Source organism: Pteropus medius, unplaced genomic scaffold, assembly GCF_902729225.1.
Source record: "Pteropus medius unplaced genomic scaffold, Ma_sr-lr_union100, whole genome shotgun sequence".
NCBI classification, from domain to species: domain Eukaryota; kingdom Metazoa; phylum Chordata; class Mammalia; order Chiroptera; family Pteropodidae; genus Pteropus; species Pteropus medius.
In genome coordinates this window covers 1,241,781-1,263,083 of record NW_024350921.1, presented here as the reverse complement: position 1 = coordinate 1,263,083, position 21,303 = coordinate 1,241,781, and the positions used below count along the sequence as shown (strand labels likewise).

General features: G+C 38.0%; 1 protein-coding gene across 1 annotated transcript in view; it reads right to left on the bottom strand.

Moving 5' to 3' along the window:
- The window catches only part of SLC9A2 (solute carrier family 9 member A2), a 74,225-nt gene that overhangs the window by 7,421 nt on the left and 45,501 nt on the right, over positions 1 to 21,303 (bottom strand). The window contains exons 4-8 of the mRNA XM_039840121.1: positions 17,201 to 17,418; positions 16,576 to 16,778; positions 8,186 to 8,275; positions 7,602 to 7,672; positions 3,704 to 3,865 (exon numbers count right to left, since the gene is read on the bottom strand). Of these exons, the coding sequence (XP_039696055.1) occupies positions 3,704 to 3,865; positions 7,602 to 7,672; positions 8,186 to 8,275; positions 16,576 to 16,778; positions 17,201 to 17,418 (744 nt within the window). The remainder of the gene's footprint in view (positions 1 to 3,703; positions 3,866 to 7,601; positions 7,673 to 8,185; positions 8,276 to 16,575; positions 16,779 to 17,200; positions 17,419 to 21,303) is intronic.

The window sequence follows — 21,303 nt, the reverse complement described above, 5'->3', positions numbered from 1 at the left end:
CGCAGATTCCCAAATGAGATTGAACATGGCAATGCTTTGCCTTATTGTTTCAGCTCTCTTACTGTTAAAAAATATCCTTTTCATGATCTATTTAGTGGCATATTTTTCATATTTTTTTGTATTTTTTGTTGTTGATTTTGCTGTTTGAAATGGCCCCTGAGCATTGTTCTGAAGTGCCGCATGGTGTTCTTATGTGCAATAAGGCTGTGATGGGCCTTCCGAAGAAAATATGTGTTAGATAAACTTTGTTCAAGCATGAGTTATGGTGCTATTGGCCACAGGTTCAATATTAATGAAACAACAATGTATTAAATACGAGGTATTTAAACAGAACCACACATAAAACAAGATTATGTATTGATTGGCTGAGGAACACATTGTGACAAGAGACTCACAGGAAAATAACCCTGTATTTCTCAAGAGTAGTGGCTGAGTATTTGCAAATGAGTGTTCACAGCAACTTTATGCAGTGGTTGAGTATTGGCAAATCAGTGTTCACAGCAACTTTAAAGAACGTAAATATGGCAAACAATGAGAATTGACTATATTTATATAGTTTTACTCTAACTCCTTCAAAAAGACTTTAAGGGGCCTACAAAAACAGATAGTGCAATAAAATAAATAGATTAAAAGGTAAATTAAAAAAAGAAATTAAAGCTGGAATGGTTAATACACATAAATGCGTATAGATGATGAACCAAGAGCACACAAATTAAAGAGCATATTATTTTATATTATTTTTAAATGCAAACATGCTGTTTCTATAAACCAACCACAACAGTAATTACTGGGGTACAAAAACTTATGCCCAATGGGTAATAGATATACACAAAGGAAGGAACACAGAAATTCAAGGCTTCTTCAGGACAGAGTTCTCTAGATTGATTTTTGCCTCAACCTCAATTGCTCAGATGATTTTTTTAAGAAGCATCTTTTCAGACCGAGGCATCATTGTTTAGGTAACTGTCCAGCTTCCTAGTTAGGTTTTTTGATCAGCAAAGTTAATTCACAGAATTTTAGAGTCAGAATGAACAAATAAGTTCAATAAATTACAGTCTTATTATCTGATTTTCTTGAACAATGTTCCCACCAAATTTTTACCAACATGTTTGCATAACTCTAGTGACAAGTACACAACTACCTCCCTTGTTTATACTTAATATAGCCACTATAATTATGAATTTGTGGATTTCTACTTATGGTTCTGTCAAGTTAGGGTTTATACATTTCGAGGCTATGTTATCATTTGTATGCTAATTTAGACTTGTTATGTCTTAAAGAATTGAACTTTTATCATTATAAAATATATTTCTTCATCTTTAGTAATGTTTTTTTCCATAATACTTACATTTAATGGTAATAATTTAATTCTATAAACTTTCTTTTGTTTAGTGCTTTAAGAGTATCTTTATTTATCAACCTTTTGTTTAACCTTTCTATACTCTTATATAAAAGTGCTGGTTTTTATAAACAACATCTAGGGAGTTATATATTTTTATCCATTCTGTATTCTGATCATTTCTTTCTTTTGAATGGAGTAAGTTTATATTTAATGTACTTACCTTTGGAGTTAAGACTATTGTCTTACTATTGGCATTCTGTCGGCTCCACTATTCTATAATTTTTTTTCTACTTTGTTGCCCTTTTAAAATTTATTTTATCTTGTTATTTTATTTCCCTTCTCTGTTGGCTTGTTACATTCTTTTACTATTTTTTTTTTAGTGGTTACCTGGGATTTCAACATTAATCACTGACTTATTAAAGTCCAAAATACATTTTTATTTTCACCACTTTCCGGACAATGCAAGGACCTTACAACACAATAACACTATTCACCTCCTTCTTGACATACAACCTATTCGTGTTAATTTTAACTCAGCACATTTAAAACCATATAGACATTATTATTTTATGCAATTAATACTCATTTAAAGTTTACAAATATTAACCATTTCCATTGTTTTATTTCCATTTTTCATCTGCACGCTTCTCTATGAGTCTCTTTTCCTTCTGTCTGTAACCCTTTATCATTCATTTTAGTGTGATGGTTTTTATTTCCATTAACTCTTGGTTAAAAATATCCTTCACCCACTGGTACTCTCCAGCTTTCAAGCAGATTTTTAAAATATATTTTGTACTATTTTTCTAGTTGTGTTTCAGAAGATGGTTTGGCCTATAACGCTCAGTCCATTATCGCCGGTAATACAATTCCTTATTATCTAGATCCCTTTTTGCTTCTTCTTTCCTCTAGAGAAAACATTTCAGGAGAGGTGGAATGGTCAGTATGGAATTCATTTATCCGACTATGCGTCTAGCCACTAATTTCATAACCTCATTCCCTAACCCTAAACATTTGCCTTTACTCTGCTTACTGCCAACTTCAAAATGAACTGCGAACAGAGTAAAACTGTGATTTCTTTCTTCGGTGATCACAAAGACAATGGCTCTCCTGTGAGAAACTGGATAATTCAATTATCTGTTGCTCCAACTGCAAATGGAACACTGCATAAGAAAAACAGTGGAAATTGTAAAGCTAGATGGAAACTTAAGAATCAAGCCTAGCCCCATTTTCTACTTGGAAAAAACTCAACCTCAGGGAAATAAATGGACCAGTTTAAGGTCACACAGAGTTATTTGCAGAGTAAGACTATAAGTCGCCATTCTGCTCAATCCACTACAATTTACAATACAATATAATACCTTTATCTTCCAGTCATTCTGATCACTATTTCTTTTTATTATAGATTGTATAAACTCCCGTAATTTTTATAGGGAACTTAAAGTCCTAGTAAAAATCACGGTTTATATAGTTGGGTGTAGTCTGGAGCTTCCTCTCTCATTTCAACTCTCCCCCAGACAGGCTTTTAATTAGGTGACGTTTAATTTAAATGAGGTTGAAACTCATCAGTGAAAGAAGAAACCAGTAATTTCTGTCATTTTTGTGATAGAAAAAGAATGACATTTACTTGATGATATAACCTCATTTGCTAACCGAGTATTTACTGTTCCACCATAGATCTGCTGTAAGATTTTAGGTAAATCACTTTACAATTCTGAATATTCATTTTCTCATGTTTAAAATTAAGGAGACAGACTAGATCAGTGGATCTCAATCCTGGCTGCATATTAGAGACATCTGAAGAACTTATAAAGATACCTGTACCTGCTTCTCAATATCAGAGATTCTGATCTTAGTCTGAGTGGGGCCCAGATATCTATATTATTTAAAAGCCCCCAAGCTGTTTCTGATGTGTAGCCTGGGCTGAGAACCATTGCACTAGATGATTACTAATGTTCTTTCCAAGCCTTAAACTGTGATTCTGTGAGTAATAACCTATGAGGAAATAGATAAATAACTATGTGCATATGTATAATAGCAAACACAACACATCTTCAAATATTCCAGTTCAAAATGCCTGCTAAAGAGACTTTAATTTACTTTCAAAAAGCACTTAATTGCCCAAAGCAAATATAATAATAGCATAACCACCCTAAACATGACAAAGTATTTTCTGACTAGTTGATTCTAAAATAACATGATGTGACGTGACATGACATAACTAAACATTCCTAAGCTTTCATAATTTAACTAGAATCTCATTCTACCGAAAGAATTTGGGTCAAATTTGTTATTATTACTGGTTTCAAAAGCTATAAAGACATACTTAGCAATACTAACTTTGACTTGCCAAACAGTACTCACTTCAGAGATGCAAAAGAAGGGACGGTACTTATCATTCCAGTTTCTGCCATCTCAATGGCATGTTTTATTTCAAGCTTTTTATATAAGGAAACGATGCTTGACTTAGGTTGGTTTTCCCGAATCAAAAGCTTCCGCAAATATTTGTCATCAAACTTCTTAAACCTGGAAATAAAGAAAATAAAACTTTCAATTAATTAATCACACTGTTGCTGTTTTCTTTAGCACCAATGCATAGAGCAGTGCCTGGCACACTGTAAGCATGTATGATAGAATGCATCATTTAGTTTCAGTTCTTCCCTGTTTCCACATCCTCTGCCATATTACTTGGCACTGTCTTTCCACCATGGCCTAGATAACCTACTTTGTCCTGCTTCCTGCCACTGGGTTCAATAATGTTACTTCCTTTGGCCAATGGGCTACTAGCAGATATAATAATGGAAGCAGGGGCTTAAAATGGGCTTGTTCATTAAATCTTGCCTCTTGTGCTTCAACAATCACCATGAGAAGAATATGCATGGAGTGACTCATTAGTCCCAGAACAAAGGTGAATGCCACATGAAGCACAGCTAAGTCATCTCGGTCACAGAGAAGGCCAGCCAGGATCAGCTGACCACCTGCCAACCCACTAAAGTATGAGCAAGATCAGTCCAGTTTAGCCACGCCCAGCCCAGATCAGTGACTCTTGGCCTCTTAACTCAGGCACTTTAATAATAAGTGACTTGTTTTGAGCAGCTAATTTTGGGGGTGGTTTGTTATATAACATTATTATGCCAACCTGTAAGTGAAACTGCATGTAATAAATATTTGTTGAGAAAGAAAGGACTTTATTACAGTGATCATCATAAGCCCAAGGTTTATAGACACACCTGTGCTTTGAAAGGAAACAATATTAGCCCACGGCCTTGGTGCTTGCCCTTTGTCTAAATACTGAAGGGCTATGAATAATTAAAGAAAGTCACCCTTAAAGTGCTTTGCTATTGACTGGCCACTACACTAAACACTGGAGCTACCTTCTTCTAAATTGATTTTGAATTTCCTGTTAGCCCATTGAGCAGGACTCCTGGCACCAACACATCTTTTAAAATTTCTTTTATAATTGTGTTTTAGCTTTTCACTAGAGATAAACAAAAGGAAGAATTCATACAAGGACAATGACATCTGATCTATTTAGCATGGAACTGTGCATTTTCTTTCTTTGTTTTATCTCCACACCTTCCATTTCTCTGCCAAGCTATACTTAGGCAGTTTCTCTCTATATCTTTAGATTCCTTTGCTAAGTTTAATAAGTGTCCTTAGTATGTTATCTTTTCATTTCATTCTCAAAGGATCAAACGCCTCAAGGATTCTTTGGCAAGACCACTAGAAATCCACAGCATAAGAATTCCAGAGGAAAGGGAAAGTTACTCAACATATCTAAAACAATCACTTCTTTTTACGTCATCCTTAGTAAATCAACAATTATGTACATACCAGAGATAGAATCTAAGCATTTTTAAACTAATGCTAAACATGGCCTGTGTCAGCAACAAATCATTCCATACCCACTTCCCTGTTCTTCCTGCATTATATAGTATACATGGCAACTCAGAAAACTATTTGAAATTTACCTGGAAAACACTGTACATGGAAATGTATAGGGTTTATGAAATTATTAAATGAAGCATGTATGTTGCTTAGACATGTAACAATATTACCTTTCAGACATGAATCAAAGCTGTCCCTGCCATCTTTAGTATTTATTAGTCCAGTTAGCCTGGCAGCTTGTAGATGTTTGCCTAGAACAGATTCACATACCTTGGAGAAAAAGTACCTCTCTCTGAAAAAATAGGATGCAGCCAGACTTTCTCTGACACTCCTTCACTTGAGTTCCAGACAAAATCTACATGATCACAGGGTCCATTTCTTCATTCTTCTAACATCGCCCCAGGGACTGCTGACCTGATCCCCACACTTACTCACATCTATTTTGCCCCAGGTTTGGGAGGCAGAAGAGTGGTATAAACCTTTAGCCTAATCTTCACTTTTGAGAAGGAACAAACTGTTCTGGGTTACTACTGTTTCTTGTCACTTCAGGCAAGGACTGGTAGGATGCTAGGGAAGGAGAAAAGTGGTTGGGTTGAAAGGACACAGTAGGTGGAAAATAGCCACGACCATGGGAAATATGGAGGTGAGAGGCTGAGAAGTCTGTATCACTGGCTTGGTACAGGCTAGAATTGGTTTTAGGAAGGTCCCAGGGATGTCAAACAGGGCAGTGTGGAAAGTCACAAAGCAGAAGGTTAAGGTTCTCTGCCTTCAAAAAAGTGAACACTGCCCAAGATAAATGACCATTGTTTTCATGTTTTTACAGTGGAGATTTTAGTTTGTTTTATTTTATTACTTTGTGCCCCCATGTGGTTAATTGGGTACTATCTCCTTACATATAAAATATTTTTTCCTTTAGTGATGCAGTAAGGCTAGGTCCAAGGGGCCTTCCTACATCAGTAAATGGTGTGGTCAGGCTTGTAAATATTGTTCTAGCCCTTAAAGTCTCCATAACTCATTTTATGACTTGATGATATCATTCTCTCTCAATCTCTCTCTCTCTCTCTCTCTCTCTCTCTCTCTCACACACACCTATTTGCTGTGTGACTGTTTTGTTGCCTTTACTATAATCCAATATTTTAAAGGCCTTAGTCTATAGCTTATACTTCTCATGTAGTCCAATATCATGTCAGAACATGTGAGCAAATAGTAAGCACTTAAAAATCCCCTTATGTTAAATTATATAAATCAGTAGGTTAGTCAACTAATGTTAATTTGCAGGGGGGAGGGGGAATCTGTTAGGAAAGCAAGTTAGGAAAGACAAGGCAGAAGGGCAAGAGGCATCCACCAAATATAGCTTAGAACATGTCCATCTGTCTTTAGGGACCAGCTGAACTGCCACCTCCTTCAAATGTCTTTCTTAGCCAGTGATTCTACCTGGCTAGCCTACCTTTTTTTCTTCAACTATAAAATTCTTGGAGAGAGACACTGAATCTTATTTATTCACCACAGAGCCTTTAAAGATAAAAAAGAAAAAGAAGATAGATGATATAGATGATAGATAGATAGATAGATAGATAGATAGATAGATAGATAGATAGATGATAGATAGATAGATAGATAATGATAGATAGGTGGATAGATACATATATACACATTTATATAAGTGCTCATAATCTTTCAGATAATCATAGTTTTAAAGTCATTTTTTATTTCTGTTAGTCTCTTTATATCCTCAGGTGATCTGAAGCTCTGCACTTGACAAAGACCTTCGACACATGTGGGAGAACAAATAGTAATGGCACTCCCAGTTTTTAACCAAAGTAGACTGCATTCTCCAGTCTCCCTTGCAGTGAAAAATGTCCATATGATTAAACTCTGGCCATACGAGGCCAGGCCATGTGATATAACTGGAAGAATTGTGTGGAAAAGTCTGGCAACTTTGGTTGGGAGGAAGCTAGTACATATGCTTTGTCTCTTTATAATCTTTGTTCCTACATGCATCCTGGAATGTGCACATAATGGCTAATGTTAGAGTAGCCACTTTGGTCTAAGAGACAACTTTGGAAACGGAAGTTGTTAGTGGAATTAACTAGACAGATGGTCCTGGGACCACAAGGAGCCTGTGGAGCAGAACTTATTTATTAAACCTACAGTGCCTACCTCTGGATATTTGCATAAGAAAGAAATAAGCTTTTCTTGTATTAAAGCCACTATTGCTCCAGGTGTCTGTAATAGCTGAACTCTGTGTGAAGGGACACACTTTGGCACAGCATAGGAGGCATTTACAACTCCAAAAAACAACACAAGTCAACAAGTCACACATCCAGAGTGACCTAGAGCCACTGCATAATGCGATAACATCAGGCCTCCTTACTTGTCTCTCCAAAAGTTGTGACCCCAGTGTCCACAAACATCTTCGATCCCAGTCTTCACATGATCAAAAAACTAAAACGAAAATGGCAGGCTTATTAATTTGTATCTGAAATCAGTGATTTCCACTCTATTCTTATCATGCCTAAATTTCAAAGACCCTGATAATTTTGCTTCTTTTTTTTTTTAACTGAAAACAATAAAACAATAATTAATCTTCAAACAGATTGATGTTTGTCACATCGGTATCAAGCAAATCTTAGATTATCTTTCTCCTCATAAGTGTATTTGTAATTTTGGAAAATAGGAAATATGGTAATAATCTTCCAGTTGAAACATTTTTCATGTTGAGGGAAATAATAAGAGGGGACCCTTTGTCCCTATATTCCTTAGTTCAGCAGGCCAACTTGGAGAAGCCACAGTGGGGTTCCATATGCCCGAATCAGGCCTTTCTCGGCCCTCCCTCCCTACAACCCTCTGCCATTTCCCTCTTCTTTAGGAAATAAGTCCATGATGTAAAACTGTTCGACCATATCCAACATTTTTTTTCTTTTATCATTAAAATCGTTATAGTACAATAAAACCTACCCGACAGTGGATTTCTTCACTGACAGCTTGCTGTTTCTTATTGGCCCTCTTAACATCAAGAAACTCTACCAGTGGCCGAATGGTTATTCCCTGCACATAAAAAAGAAAGTGAATTTTCTCATAAAATAAAGTTAAAAGTTAAAGAACAACTGCTATCCTCTCCAAAGCTCTGATAACTAACAAAAGATACCCTGCCCCCAAGATTTAACACAGTATATACAACATGTTGTTAATTTTTTTCTTCCTCTTCAATAGCTGGCATATTTTCAGAGGACCACATCCCAATGCCTGCTACTAGAAACAAAACAATGGACAAAATGCAAGAAATTGAAAACATAATTTTAAATAATGCTAAGAAATAGAAAGAGAAAGAAATTCTACGAAATAATTACTATCCAAGTCAAGAGTATCACCTACTTGTTATTCACAGGAAATTTTTCAATGATTTTTACATGCATTAATTTATCAAAACAATTTTAATTGATTATCTACTACATACATGTCAGGGGCTTGGACATTTGGGACTTAGAGATGGTTAGTTAAGGACTTCGGCTCTAGGACTTTGTGGTCTTACGGGGAGAAAGATATACTAAAAACAATTACAAAGTGGGTAAGGGAAGAACTAGAGAAATAAATAGAGAACAGATCTATTTAAAAATAACATGAAAGCTCAATAAAGTGACTAGACATAAAATCAATATACATAAATCCCTCTTATATACTAATTTAAGAAAAGGACAGAATAAACACCTACATAATAACAATGAAAATTATATCTATATCCTCATCTATATATATGTATATATAAATATATATATAAAAAGAGAGAATATATACATAATAGTATGTACCAGTATATAAATAATACATTAAATATATAGTAGTATACTATATATACTAAATACATGTGTATATTTATATATTCTCTCTATATATGTAAATATATAAAATACTATATAATCCGACCATAAAATGCACAGAACCTTTACAAAGAGAACTATAAAACTTAATTAAAGAACATTAATATTAAAAATATTTGAATTTTCAAAAGACACATATAGTTCCTAGATGAGATTATTTAACAATATCATGATGATTATTTTATCTCAATGTCCATGCAGTACAATAACATATCCCAAAAGATTTTTAACAGAGTTTCAGAGGTTTGTTTTAAATTAGTCTGGAAAAGTAAATGTAACCAGGAAAATTTTTTAAAAAAAAGAATGATGGAGAACTTATAGATAGCAAAAACAAACTATCAGCTAATATATTTAAAATTATGTGACACTAGTACTGAAATAGGCCAGGTGAGGAAGCGGGGAAATGTGGAGCTGACAAAGATCCCCAGCTTTCTTGCTTGGTAGGTAGGCGGCTGCCACTGCTTGGCATAAAGAATACTGGTATACGAGGGGTTGTTGGATATTTTGGGGGGGAGAAAGGTTAGATATGTTGAGATATGTTCCCTGCCAAATATTTGATGCCCATCTCATCTTTCTGTACATCTTTAAGTTTAAGAATGCTTTTGATAATATAAACTAACTGTGATACACACACACACACACACACATACATATACACATACGCATTTGGTTTATTCCATCAATCCAGCTTTGGGCATTTTTCAGTCTAACTTTAACTTTCTAAAGTGTGAACTAAATTTGACTGAATTTAGTGAGACACACCTTGTGCTCTATTTGTGTCACTTTCAAAGTCTACCACTTTCAAGTAACATAGGAGGTAATAACAGTTTTCCAATCAACACATATTCTGTAATGTGTAACTTGTGTAAATGAAAATAGTGATAAATGTGGTTTATGAAGATGGATTTCATCAGATTCCAGCTATCATAAAGCTACTAGTTTAATAATAACTTCAGGAAAAAATATTAACAAAATCAATGCAATTTTTAAAACTATATAGTGTGTTCTAAGGACATGGGCATGTTTCACATGTTTTTTTTTTTCCCCAATCATTATTCATTTAGTAAATAATAAGTGAGTTCCCAATATCTGTAGGGCATAAAAATAAAGATAAAACACAGGGCCAGCCCCAGTCTTTTTGTTGGTTCTATCCACTAAACAGATAATCTAGAGATAAATGGTCTGTCACAAATAAAACAAAGTGATCAACTATATGAAGCAAGTGTGGCCTGGTGCCCAGATCAACTCAAGTTTCTAAAACTACAACATATTTTATAATTAGTTTATAATTAATAACAAGTATTGATTATATACAATAGACCACTAACACTATCTTTTAAAAATATGTATTTGTTTAAACGGTTCCTTTTAGTCATCATCCCTTTTCTCTTTGAATTATTTACAGTTATCATGTCATGCTCAATAAGAATTATCTGATAAGTTCTGCCTTATTTCCTCTCTTTCCTTTCTTTTTTCCTTCCTCAATCCATCTATTTTGGAAGTAGAGTCCATGGCATCTGTGTGTGTCCTATTAAATTCTCTAAATTGGACGTTGTATCTGAAGAAACTGAGTCTCTGGTTGGGAGAAACAGAGGAAACAAAAAAATACCTTTGAGAAGGCACCTTATTCACCACATTGGAAAATTTCTAATTTAGGTCACTTGGGGAGCAATCTAATAAGGCCTAGAAAATTAGCTTGTTACCATCCATGTAGGTTAAAAAATAAAGAAAGCCCTTGGTTTTCTGTCAAAACACTGCAAAACATATTTGCAAAGCCCAAGTTAAATTTTTACCCATTCTTTCGGCTTTGGCACGATACACATGACACCTAAGAGCCAGACCGGATGGAAGGGACTCATTTAAAAACAGGCAGGGGCAGCATGACAGCGAGGTGAGATTTGTTTTCTACCTTGTTCCATCTCTGCTTTCCTCCCGCCTCTCACCCTTCAGCTCCTAGCACCATATGAAAAAAGAAACACTGTAAATTAGATAATGAGCATTAGTTTGGTTTGTCCTTTTGAAAGAAGTTGATTTTTTTTTTCTTAAAATTCATTTTTTTAAATGAAATTGGGAAGAACTGCCTTATATTTCTTTGCTGATTAAGCAGCCAATATCCAGGAAAAAAACTTAAAGAAAAACTCATTTTTTAAAAAAATATCACTACCATTGCAATGCTATCCTACACAAGGTCTTTGTCACATTCAAACTTGATCCCAGAGATCATAAACCCAGCTGTATATACAGCATTTGTTTGGAATGGAAAAAGCAAGACGAGAATCATGAGTGTTTGCGGAGTTCACGCTCTTCATTCCGTCTTGGGGCCCTCAGTTTATCTCTCTTTTGGAACTTAGCACATTGCCATATGTCTTACTGTTCCCCTAAGCCATCTTTTCCTGTTTTCTGTCATCAATGTTCTCTCCCTACTGTACCACCGGATATCCAGACATGCTGCTATGGCTCCTATCTTTGAAAAACAGAAAGAAAAGCCCTCTTTCGGCACATATTCCCCTCTGGTTATTACCCCTGTCCTCTACGAGGCAGTCCCCAACCTGTTTGGCACCAAGGACCAGCGCTCCTATGAGAATTTAATGCCTGATGATCTTAGGTGGAGCTGAGGCGATGATGCTAGTGCTGGGAAGCAGCTGCAAATACAGATAAAGCTTTGTGCGCTCGCCCACTGCTCACCTCCTGCCATGTGGCCAGGTTCCTAACAGGCTATGGACTGGTACTAGTCCATGGCCCGGGGATCGGGGACCCCTGCTCTACGTGACCTCAACTGAATTGTCTATGTCTCCTGTCTCCAGTTTCTCTCTTACCCTGGAACTTTCTCATGAGCTGACCCCAAGAGATCTTAGCTACTCATCACCCTCATCATCTAGCCTCTGTGCAACAGTGCATTCACTATGCCTACCCACCTGACTTGCAGCTGCGTCCATCACAGTTACTAGAACCCTCTCCTTCCTGAACACTTTCTTCACTTGACCTCTGGACAGCCCCGCCTGGTTTTGCTCCCACTTCTCTAGTCATCTTTTGCTGTCTCTCAGGTTGGCTCCTCAACCTTGTCTTGACTTTTAGATATTGGTATGTCTTCTTTTCTCTACTTTTTCTATACTTACTTCCTGATAGTTTCATCTAGGCTCATGCTTTGAAAACCATCGACATACTGATGAGTCTCACGTTTATATCTCCCATTTTGGCTCCTCCATCAATACTAGATCCACACATGCAATCGCCTATTCGGTATCACCACTGGATGTCTAACAGGGAAATATGTGTGTCCAAAATGTAAAACGATTGCCTGACTCCCCACACTTCCACCTCTCTTGATATTATATTAAATATCGCCTTTCATCCCTTCGCTCAGTCAAAAACCCTTGGAATTATTTCTTACTGTTCTTTTTCTCACATCCTAAGTAATTCACCTACATTTTTCATCTTAAAAAAATCCTGATCAATTCGCTCATTTCATTGTAGAATCAGAATAAATTTTTCGGAATCCCATAAAACTTTACTTAGTAATGGTATATGTGAATTAAATATAGGAATGTGTCATTATTAGATTATATACATAATATATATTATTAGATTATATATAATTATATATTGGATTATATATTATTTGACTATATATAATATACAAATTACATATGACCACTTATAACAAATTAAAGGTCATTTGAAGGGTCATTCAATGTCTATAAAACATTGAGCCTCATCACTTTAGTTTGAGAGGCTGTCAGCAAGAGCGTGTCTGATTGCTGGGAAAAATGAACCCACCATGGGTCCTAAGTGTCCTGCGCATCCCTGCAGGGGTTGCCAATAATGCAAGGCCTTGACCCCTTTTACCTAGGCCATTTTCAAGGTTGCATTTGAAACAAGCTACCTGGAGATATGAGACAACGTTACCCTCCAGACAGAGAGCAACAGATCCTCAAACTCAGTGTCTGCCTCCTGTCTCCTGTCTGTCAGCCCATGCAGACATCCATCATGGGCCCTTTGTGTCACCCCAAGGGACTTGGGGTGTAGAAAACTGACGCAAACCAACACAAAGCTCTGGCCTCTGGATTTTACAATGAATAATCAAATCCTTTGTCTCTGACCCAGGAGTCAAGTGTCTTCTGAAAGTTTCCGTGAAAATTTAACAGGCTGACTTGTTAACCTGCAAGTAAGGTAAGAACCAAGACATTTCAAGTTCTGGACAATGATGCATCGTGGACACGACACTAACGTGCAACGGAGGCAAAAAGAGATGCCGGTTCTTACACGCCAGTCGGCCTTGCTACTCGATAGGCCTCTGGACAAACGCTGAACCAATCTCCAGATTTCTGAGGACTTGCTCTATCATTACAGGGATTCATGAAATAAAAACAATTCTGCTCTAGTCATTTTCCCTTTCAAAGAAAAGAACACTGAAAGATGTTAAGTTTTTCTTCTATTATCATTTTGCTTAATATTATAATTAAACACAGCAAATCATCAAGTTAAATCATCAGGTTAGTACCGTGTATGAGGTACTGTGTACCTATTTCCTCTCTGCTGCCTGGGAGTGGGCACCATTATCCAGATCTCAGAGCCAAGTGAAGTGAGGCTCACGGAGGCTGGTAGGAGCTGGCCCCGACCATCAACACAGAACAGCCTTAACTCCGACATCTGTTTACTGGACTCTGCCTCCTCTCGATCTTGAATATAATTTTAAAACAAGAGTGACAGTATATATTTTACATAACATTACCAATCTTATTTTTTAAAGAAATGAATTTACATATCCAAGGAACCAGACTTGGTCACTCGTTCAATATCCCACAAGCAAGACGGTATTCTGTTAACATATCAATGTGCTTCATAAAGAGGCTACTTTCTTTAATTTATCAGTGTGATTCAAGGAATGTTAAAATTCTCATTGTAAATCTTGGCATAAAATAACAAACCACATGTCACATGGAATTCTACCTAAGAAGATAGCGCTAGCTCAACAGTATCAGGATAGAAGAGCTCATATAAGAAATATTGAAATAAAGTAGAAAGACATTTTAACACTTAATGATAGGTCCATCAACATAAAAGTTGTCATTTAAAAAAGAATGTATAGCTCTTAATCAGAAGGCAACATTTTATGTATTGGTTATAATTAATTATTTCTACTAGGTTTGTAACCCATTAAGTATCACCTTCCAGGCTTTTTTCCCTGAGTTCCTTAATTATCGATGTTTTCTGAGGGAAAAGAAATATTTTCTAAAGAAAGCATGTGTGTATTTGTGTGTGTATGTGTTCATGTGTGTGCATGCATGTGTGTGTTCATAATTTCTTAAGGCTAGGGGTGGGCAGGAAAAAGGGAAGGAGAGAAAGGTCAAGGTCAAAATGATTCCATTAGTCTCTAATCTGTGCAAACAGAAGCATGGGGCAGACTACAGTGAAGGGAAGGTAGCAGTAGGCATAACTACAGCAACTTTTTTCCCCATGGGCATCAAAAGGACCCTTGCCAGGTTTCCATAACCTAATCAGGGGAGGAGACAAGCCATAGGGTATGCTGACAGACTCCAAATACTGACATTCAAATGTCTCCATCATCGAAGGATTAACTTGGTATGTTTCTAATACCAAATATAGCCAACACATCTAAACTAGTCTGTTTGTTACCTCTGTTTTTTTTTATTTGTTATTTTAAAAACTTTGTTAATCAAAGTTAAATACTGATATACATGGTATTCATTCAAAGTGGATGTGTAGGCATTGAATAAATATGGAATGTTATTTACTTCTTTTGGTCGAGTTACAATTCCAAAAAGCCAAAATATGTGTGTAATAATAATACTCTATATCAACCACCTACACACACATGCAATGAACAATAGTATACTTTTTTGTAATACTTTTCCTTTTTCTTATGCTATATTAGTTCTGATCATAGAAATGTAATTTTATATCTGTTAAATCCAGTAACTAAAAAATCTGAGCCTGTATTTTGTATGTGTTCTTCTGAATTATATCTTCCTATTGTTATTTTTATTATATTTTTCAAATGCACATGTCATTAATGAGGATAGAGGGCTGGTTTTGCACTGTAGGTGTTTGAGAAGCACTTGTGTAGACAATGATGACTGATACGTTCAACTTCAAAAGGCCTAGTTCCTAGTTGCACTAGACTGAGGTGCTTCTGTTTTCATATTTGACACCTTAAGTTCTGAGATCGTGGGGAGGAGTCTGGAGCATTGACTGAGCCTTGGCAGGGCTCACTGTGGGTGTAAGAACAGGGCCGCAGGTCTGGGAAAGGCAGTGAGTCACTCACTCCTGCCTGACATCCCCTAAAGAGCAAGGTGCCCTAGGATGCTCCCGAGAGATGAAAATGCTCAAGGCAAAATGCACTCGCTTCACAATTTTGCCTCCTATTTCACAATGAGAATAGCAAAGTGGATGACTTATTACAAGGGTCTTGGAAAGATCACAGTAAAGATAAAGACAAGGAAATCTGCTTCTCTTCAAAACCCAGGTGTCTCTCTGAGTATAAGAGGAAACTGAAACCAACATGGGATAGTGAACTAAGGCTAGTATGCATAACTATAACTGACACTGTTAACTAACCACAATCTGGTAAGTGATGTCTTCTCTAAATGAAGTCAGTAAAGCCAATAGTTCCAAGCTTGTCTCTGGAATCGGAGTCCTAGACTCAACTTCAGCTTCTACCAGTTACCAACGTCTATTATCAAGTCAGTCTGCTGCGTCTTTTTGAGCCTCACTGGTCTTTTTCTCAAAGGTTCATTTTGAGGATGAAATGAATTAACACGAAAGGTATTTAGACCAAAATCAGGCACTTAGAAAGCATTCTGTGACTAAATGGTAAACAAAATTTTTTAAAACATAAAACAAAACATCTCTTATTTCCCAACTTTGTCACTTATCATGTGTCTCAGTCTCCTTGGCTGCTTTTCTCTCCTGCCCAGTACCTTGAGACTGGGCTGCCCCAGAGCCCAGTGACTGCCCCTCTTTTTTGATTTCCTTGATGTACATTTTCACTCCCTTGGCAATCACTTCCAGTTTCATGGCCTCGAATACCAGCTACCTGCTGATGACAGAGCTCTTTCTTGAACCCCAATTCCTCAGTAACTGGCTTATTCATCACGTCTACTTGCAGGTGTGATAGCCATTCCTAACCCAGTGTGCTTATCACTCAACTGCCAACCTCCCACTCCTCCGCCCAGAGGGGGAGACAAATGATAAGGATTAGCAAGCACAGTTCATAAGTTTCCAGGAGTAGGCTTGGATCACTTAGCCGAGTGTCCTCTGTGTTGGCCGTGTGACTAAATTGGACTCCGTTAGGTCCCTGCACAATCCAGTGACACGAGGAGATGCCATTTCCCCAACACCATAACTTCCAAAGCTTCAACACTCCTTTGCTAAGTTGCACCTTGTCAGATGTTCCTGACCTGGTTTTCTTTCGGTACAAGGAGAGACTGAGAGAAAAACTCCACTCACCAGAATGAAGACAGTAAAGAAGATGACGACAATTGCAGCTGTAATGAAGAGCTTCTTCCGGGGAAACACAGCAGCAGGAAGGAGAAACACCAGCGCAAAGCAGATGGCACCTCGGAGGCCTCCGTAAGCGATGATGAACTGATCCTTAAAGGTGAGGGGGATCGTCCGGAACCAGTTAATGGCCTGAGTCAAGACAAAGACACCTGAGAGGGAAAAGCGAACCGAAGAAAACAGACTCTGTGAGGCCAGAATGTGTAAATGCAAAGATGTGTTTTCTGTGCTTCTGTAACAGGGAAAGGGTTTAAGAATAGACCCCATAGACTCCTTCTCCCTTTTCTTCTGTGTGCTCATACTACTGGCCTCTTGGGTCTTTGTTGTTCCAGGATTATAGGGGGAAATGTGGAATCAGAGAAGCCCAGGGAGGTTTATTAGACTTATAGCAAAGGCATAAAGATGCTCGGGGAGGAAAAGAATATATCAGAAAATGAAAGAGGAGGAGGCAGGAGAAACAAAGACCAAGAAGATGAAGCAGGAGTAGCGGCAAAGAGAAGGGACGAGAAGCAGCAAGCCCCATTCTTTTATTGAGTGTCACGGAATGTTCACTTGGGGGAAACGTGCTCATTACCGAGTGCTCGCCAGATCAGGCAGAAGGCCAGTGTGAAGCAGACGAAGGCCCAGTTCCACTCGTGGTTCTTCCCAACGGTGGACACGCCCATGAAGATGAAGATCAGGGTCTCGCTGACACTGCTCAGCATCTTCATGAAATACTTGATGGTTGTGTAGGATTTTTGAGATACGTTTTCTTCCACATACTTATTCATAGTCATCGCACAAGCAGTGATTCTGCAAGAAAAGATACAACTGCTGTTTAAACATGACAATGGTCCTAATCAGAATATGAGAGTCAGCACTTAGGAACTAAATTGTGACTCTACCCTTCTGCCTATGACTACAACGTAGCGACCGATTTTTATAAGCGAATGTGATTTGCACCCTTGCAAACCCTGCTATCTCTGGAGGTTTTCAACAATATCCATGGTTTGAACTACTAGACTCTGTCCAGCTTTGTCCCCACAGCTCTCCTTATTCCACATCCACATTCTCAAAGGTCTGTGGACATTGGCACCATCAGCTATCATGTCACTATCACAAATGAAGCAAGTCTATAAGAAATTCAAAACCCATGATCTTCCTATAAAATCAGTCCCATCTTTTCTATTCTTTTGGTGCCTAACACACTAAACTATTGCCTAAAATCCAAAACTTGAAACTAAGGTCTCATTGGACTTCTCTCCCTGCCACATGTCCTCAGTGCCTCCCACCATCTAATTGGTCACCAATTGTTTTCTATCCCTCATCCTGAGTATCTCTTGGACCCACTCTCTCTTTTTTATCCTGATGCTTTAGTTCCAGGTCTCATTTCCACTTATCTACTGTATCTACTTTCGGGAAATTTAAAATATAATAACAGGCTCCTAGAATTCCTAAATGAAAAAAATGCTTTTTGCTTGTTTCCCCAGCACTTCCCAAACTCGAGGACCTCACGATTTTAACAGCACCTTTGCACACTCTCTGGGATCAGCTCCTAAGGCCTGAAGCTCTTCATACGGTTCCCTCAGTGGACGATCTCAATTTCACCCCAAACTCCACCCAGCACACACCATGTGCTTCGCCTGTCCGTAATTTCCCAAGCGTGCCTGCTCTTTGCTGTCTTCTTGCCTCATGCATACACTCCTGTAGGTCTGGAATGCAACAACCAACTGACCGACTCAAATGCCACCCACAGAAGAAACTTAGAATAAGCTGGATGATAGCTCATACTAGATTCCATCTAAAGAGACATAGTTACTATAAAGTGCGAAAAGGAGTTCATTATCAGAGGGTATCAAAGAATGAAACAAGGTAGATTTGAGTGAGCTACCCGCTTCCACTGAGTGATCACCATTCCATAAACCAATTGCTGGTCACAATCTGCGAAGTTCTCCACATTCTCGCAACTTTAGAGTTACAAGATCCCACACACACCCTCACCCCCAAGCACTGCACTGCACGTAGTCTTCCTGATGCTGAGAAGATTTCTCACATTTTAGGAAATACAAATCCCAAGGGCAATCTGAGTTAAGACCTAAACAGGTAACCACGAACTTATTTCATTGAACGGAATAGACCTTTTCTGTACATACAAAACATGTGTGTTTATTTTTGTGCCCCATATTAAAATAAAACAAAAGTCTCACCAAGGCAAGGACCTTATGCATTTAGCCACAATGTCACTGCCCTCAGAATGAGCAAGTATTTCTTCCAGATTTATATGTGTTAGGAATGCATAATTCACGCTGTTCCCAAAAGAAAGAGTGCCTTATTAAATGGGTTAATAAAATGTGGCAGCCATCAACACAGCAAAGCCTTTAAATAGCTCAGGGCTTATATGTCAATGTTTCTAACACCTCTACTCCTTGCCAGGTACTGTGCAAATACTTTCATGAATTATGTCAGTTAAACCTCACAACAAGCCTCCGAGGCAAGTTCTATTATCATTCTCATTTTACAGATGAGAGAACAAAGGCAGACAGAAGTCCACTTACTCAAGATTACACTGCTAATAAATGGCGGTGCCAGGATTTTAACATGAGAAGTCCAACTCAAAACCAACACTGTTGAGAAGTTAACACTCACTCTTTCCAAGCTCTCCATGAGCCGATTACCTCTGATGTGAGCAGGGTCTTCTTTCCCTGCCAGGCCTTGTCTTTCCTTTCTCAAGCACAAGCCTGTTTGTATTTGATTCCTGTGGCTGCTATAAGAAATCACTAAGGACCTAGTGACGTGCGACAACACAAATTTATCACCTGACATTTGCAGAGCTCAGAAGTCCAAAATCACTTGCACTGGGCTAAAATCCAGGTACCAACAGGGCTGTGTTCCTTCTGGAGACTAGGGGAGAACCCGTTCCTTGCTTTTCTAGCTCCTGGAGGCTGCTCACATTCCTTGTCTCGCGGTAGCATCACTCTGACCCTCTGCCTTCCTTTCATCAGGATCCTTGTGGTGACATCAAGCCCACTGGATACTCCAGTGTCACCTCCCCATCTCAAGATCTTAACTAAATCACATCGATGAAAAGTCTCTTTTGCTCTGTAAGGTAACACAGTTACAGGTTCCAGGGATGAGAATCTTTGGGGGTCATATTTAGCTGACCACACTATTGCTGGCATTCACCTCCCTTGTGGAGATGGCAACAACCAAGTGCTTGTCCCAAGATGACCGTGGCAAGAGCTGCTCACATGTGCTTGGTGACAGAAGCTAGCAGGAGCTGTCATACTGACTTGACAAGAAAAACTGGAACCTCCACCAGCCGTCGATAGAGACTGAGAGAATAGGAGAAAGTGGCATCTCTCTACATGAGCCTTCAGGGGGTGTCATGCCAACACCCGCCTGAATATAAATCATTGGTCAACTATATTTCTGAACATCTTCATCTGTCATATTTTGGGTTAATGTCTCTTTAACCAAAGTAATGGGGGTATAAGCCAGATTAAATTCAGAATCTGAATCATAATATGTTTTATAAAGAAAAGACATACACAGCAACACAAACTAATGAACCTTTCTGAAATGCTGCCAAGTTAAAAGTTTATAACAAAAACCATTTATAATGGCCATATTACTTTCAGAAATTCTCTAATCCTATGCAAAAGACGCTTCAAAACAATTTTATTATAAAGCATTTAAGATTAGAGGCAAAAATGAATAATAATAAACACCAAAATACCCACTACCCTGCTTTTTCTAACCACTTATTTTTTAAAACAAAACATCAACTATAGAATTGAAATCCCTACATTTCTCATATCAGCCCTATTTCCCTCTCCCCCTCTTTGTTTTAGATCATTTTGTTTGTTTATCCTTCAAAAAGTGATTTTTAAAAAGCTGGAGTATTTTGTTTTTGTGAATATGCTAAACACTTCCTTCCAAATAATGTTCGCGTCAGTCACTGGGCAAAATATGGACAAACAGACAAAAATTAATCTTCTGTTCATTACGTGAACAACTGAACTAAAAATTCTCTTATGAAATGATTAAGAAATATAGCTTTGGTGTAGGAATAAAAAGAAAATGAATTTTACATGAGTGTCCACGGGATCAATTTCCATTGCTCTGTGTCCTTAACATGACACCAGGAGTGATGCTCATGTCTGCCAGACACCTCGCTGTAATTTAATTCTGTTTCCTTCCAGCACAGATGAGATACTGGAGGGAGACGAATGCCCTCAGTGGGTCCCAGAGGCTTTGGCACTTGGTCGCTCCCTGACCAGGAAGCACGGGCACGTCTATGGCATTGATGCATCATGTGGGCTGGGGACAGATGTTCCAAACGTCCCAGTTCTGGTCTGTCACAGCTTTCTGCATGTGACCTCTTGAGCAAAAGCCAGGAAGGGTTTTCATTTCAGAGCTTTTTTGCCATAGTATCCTCTGACCTGAAGTCAAATCACCTTACTTCGATAACATCATAAGTACATAAAACTGCGAATGAGCTAGTTTCCCTCCAGTTAGGGAGGCAAACACAATATAGCCTCCCAAGAATAGAGAAAAATAAAACTTTCTCTGTCTCCTTCATAGATCACCTATAGCTGATAGTCTTAACTATCACCATAAATCTGAGTCTTCTTCATTTTTCTAAAAGAAGCACAAGGAACTTATAGTGCTGGGGCATGGTGCAGGCTACTGACTGGG